Genomic DNA, 2738 nt, shown 5'->3' with positions numbered 1-2738 from the left:
AAGGCCGACATGGGCCGGGCGCGGTGGCTCACGCCTGTAATCCCAGCTCTCAGGCAGGCAGAGGCGGGAGGATAGCTTGAGCCCAGGAGTTCGAGACCTGCCTGGGTAATACAGCGAGACCCCGTTCTCCACAAAAAGGAAAAAAAAAAAAAAAAAAAAAAAAAAAAGGAAGGCGGACATGAGCAACATGGTGAAACTCCGCCTCTACTACAAATAAAAAAAACTAACAGGGCGTGGTGGTGCACGCCAGCAATCCAGGCTACTCAGGAAGCTGAGGTGGGAGAATCGCTTGAAGCGGGAGGCGGAGGTTACAGTGAGCTGACACTCTAGCCTGGGAGACAGAGCAAGACTCCGTCTCAAAAACAATACATTTGGGAAAAAAAAAGTTAATCCAAGGGCCTTGCAGGCAAAAATGTGGGCAGTAATTACCTCAACTCTCCACACTTGAGGTCCAAAAAAGAAAAAGAAAACCTAAAAGATCGCGATGGTCAACCAAGAATTTGGCAAGTACGGAGCACTTCTAGGTGTCAGACAATATGTTAAGCGGTGAGAATACAGCCATGGATAAAACGATGAGGCCTGTTTTTTTAAGAGACGGAAAAGTAACTGAAATATACAGTATAGCAAATGGCGACCAGCGCCAAGAAGGCCCAGAAGAGGCCTTGGAATGTTCTGGGAGCCTGGCTGGTGACGTAGAGTGGAAAGCCTCCGTTTTTAGGTAAGACCAGCTGCCCTCGGGGAGCTTCCAATTGACTCAGGCGCGAACCGCCCCGCCCCACCACTCCCAAGTGGAATTCGCGAGTGGGGTGGAGTGGGGGCTGCGGAGCTAAGCCTGGGGGGTTTGGCCCCCGCAAGCCTCCCCGGGAGGCGGGGGCGAAGGCTGGGGAGCCGCCCGGCCCCGGGGTCCCGCGAGCCTCTAGGCTACCCCGCCGCCACGCCCAGCCCCCACCTCACCCCACCCGCTACTCACGTTTCTGCTCGGCTAAGGAGAGGTGAGATGTGGTGAAGGCCAGAAAGAGCTCGTTCCCCATGTCCCAGTCCAGCAGTCCCGGGACCTGGCCATGGAGGCTGGCCCAGAAGTCGAGGTGTTGGAGCTTCACGTCCACCTTCGGGGCGGGCAGAGTCGTGGCGGCGCGGAGTGGGAGTGCGGCGGCTGAGAAGCGACCCTCACAGGCGCCTTCTCAAATGCGCCGGCTCCGATTGAGTTAGCTTGGCGGCAGCTCAGGTGTGGAGCGGTCCATTTGACGCCTTTAATCTCCTCAGGACCGGTCCATTTGACGCCTTTAATCTCCTCAGAACGCTTAGGAAGACCCTCCTTGACCTTGCCCTTACATGCTGGGGGTCGAGGACCTGGGGATCCGGAAGGGACCCCAGACCATCTTCCGCATCCTCGTTTGCCCAAGTCCCTTATTTCATTGAAAAGGCGCTATGGTCACGTGATCGTATTTATTTATTTTTATAGTTTTGCTTTAACATTGATCCTTTCTACCATAATTGTGGTTACTTTCTAAAAGTTATGAAAGGTTTATGGCTTATCCACGATCACATCTGTAGTAGATGGTGGAGATGGAGTTAGACTGGATGGTGAGTTGATGAAAAAAAGTTTTGTTGTTTTTCGGCTGGACGCGGTGGTTCACGCCTGTAATCCCAGCCCTTTGGGAGGCCGAGTTGGGCGGATCACCTGAGGTCAGAAGTTTGAGACCAGCCTGGCCAATGGTGAGACCCCGTTTCTACTAAAAATACAAAAATTAGCCGTGCATGGTGGCTCAAGCCTGTAACCCACCTACCAGGGAGGCTGACGCAGGAGAATCGCTTGAACCCAGGAGGTGGAGGTTGCAGTGAGCCGAGATAGTGCCACTGCACTCCAGCCTGGGGGACAATAAAATTAAAATAAAAATTTTGTTTTTAATAATTTCAGATTTGCAGAAAAATCCCAAGAATGCTATAAAAAATTCCTGTATACGTTTTCACCCAGATTCACCAATTACACCAATTATTAACATTTTATCACATTTATATTTTTATTTCCATATATACTACATATATATTATGTTTTGCTTAACAATTTGAGAGTAATTTGCAGACATCGTGTCCCTTTACCTATAAATATTTCTGTTATTTCCTAAAAACAAGGATATTGTTTTATTTATCCAGAAAGTCAGAAATCAGAAAATTTAAGATTGATTCAATGTTATATTTAATATATGGTTCTTATTCAAATTTTACCAATTGTCCCAACAATGTCATTTATATAAATTTTTTTTCTGGGCTAGGATCCCTTTCAGCACTATGCAATACACGCAATATCCACGTCTGTTTACTCTCCATTAATCTGGAACAATTTCTTTTTTTTTTTTTTAAGCCAAATTTAGCAATAGGGGCTTGTATTACCAACTTTAGTGACACAAATGTTATTAATAATAAGTTCTGATAACCCACTACCATCAGACAAGCCATCTTTACTCTTTTTTTTTTTTGAAATGGGGTTTCACTTTGTCACCCAGGCAGGAGTGCAGTGGTGCAATCAGCTCACTGCAGCCTCGACTTCCCAGGCTCCAGCAATCCTCCCACCTCAGCCTCCCTGGTAGCTGGGACCACAGGTGTGTGACACCATGCCTAGCTAATTTTTGGTAGAGTCAGGGTTTGCCATGTTGCCCAGGCTGGGTCTCAAACTCCTGACCTCAAGTGATCCAACTGCCTTAGCCTCCCAAAGTGCTGTGATTACAGGCATGAGCCAC

General features: G+C 48.2%; 1 protein-coding gene across 1 annotated transcript in view; it reads right to left on the bottom strand.

Moving 5' to 3' along the window:
• FOXR1 (forkhead box R1) overlaps positions 1-2457 on the bottom strand; it is a 12242-nt gene extending 9785 nt beyond the window's left edge. Inside the window, exons 1-3 of the mRNA XM_031933835.1 lie at positions 2451-2457; positions 1172-1350; positions 971-1106 (exon numbers count right to left, since the gene is read on the bottom strand). Coding sequence (XP_031789695.1) covers positions 971-1106; positions 1172-1350; positions 2451-2457 — 322 coding nt within the window. The remainder of the gene's footprint in view (positions 1-970; positions 1107-1171; positions 1351-2450) is intronic.
• Positions 2458-2738: the final 281 nt, after the last annotated feature.

Source organism: Piliocolobus tephrosceles, chromosome 13 (assembly GCF_002776525.5).
Source record: "Piliocolobus tephrosceles isolate RC106 chromosome 13, ASM277652v3, whole genome shotgun sequence".
NCBI lineage: Eukaryota > Metazoa > Chordata > Mammalia > Primates > Cercopithecidae > Piliocolobus > Piliocolobus tephrosceles.
The sequence above is the reverse complement of the archived record's forward strand: the minus strand, read 5'-3'. Positions and strand labels throughout refer to the sequence as shown.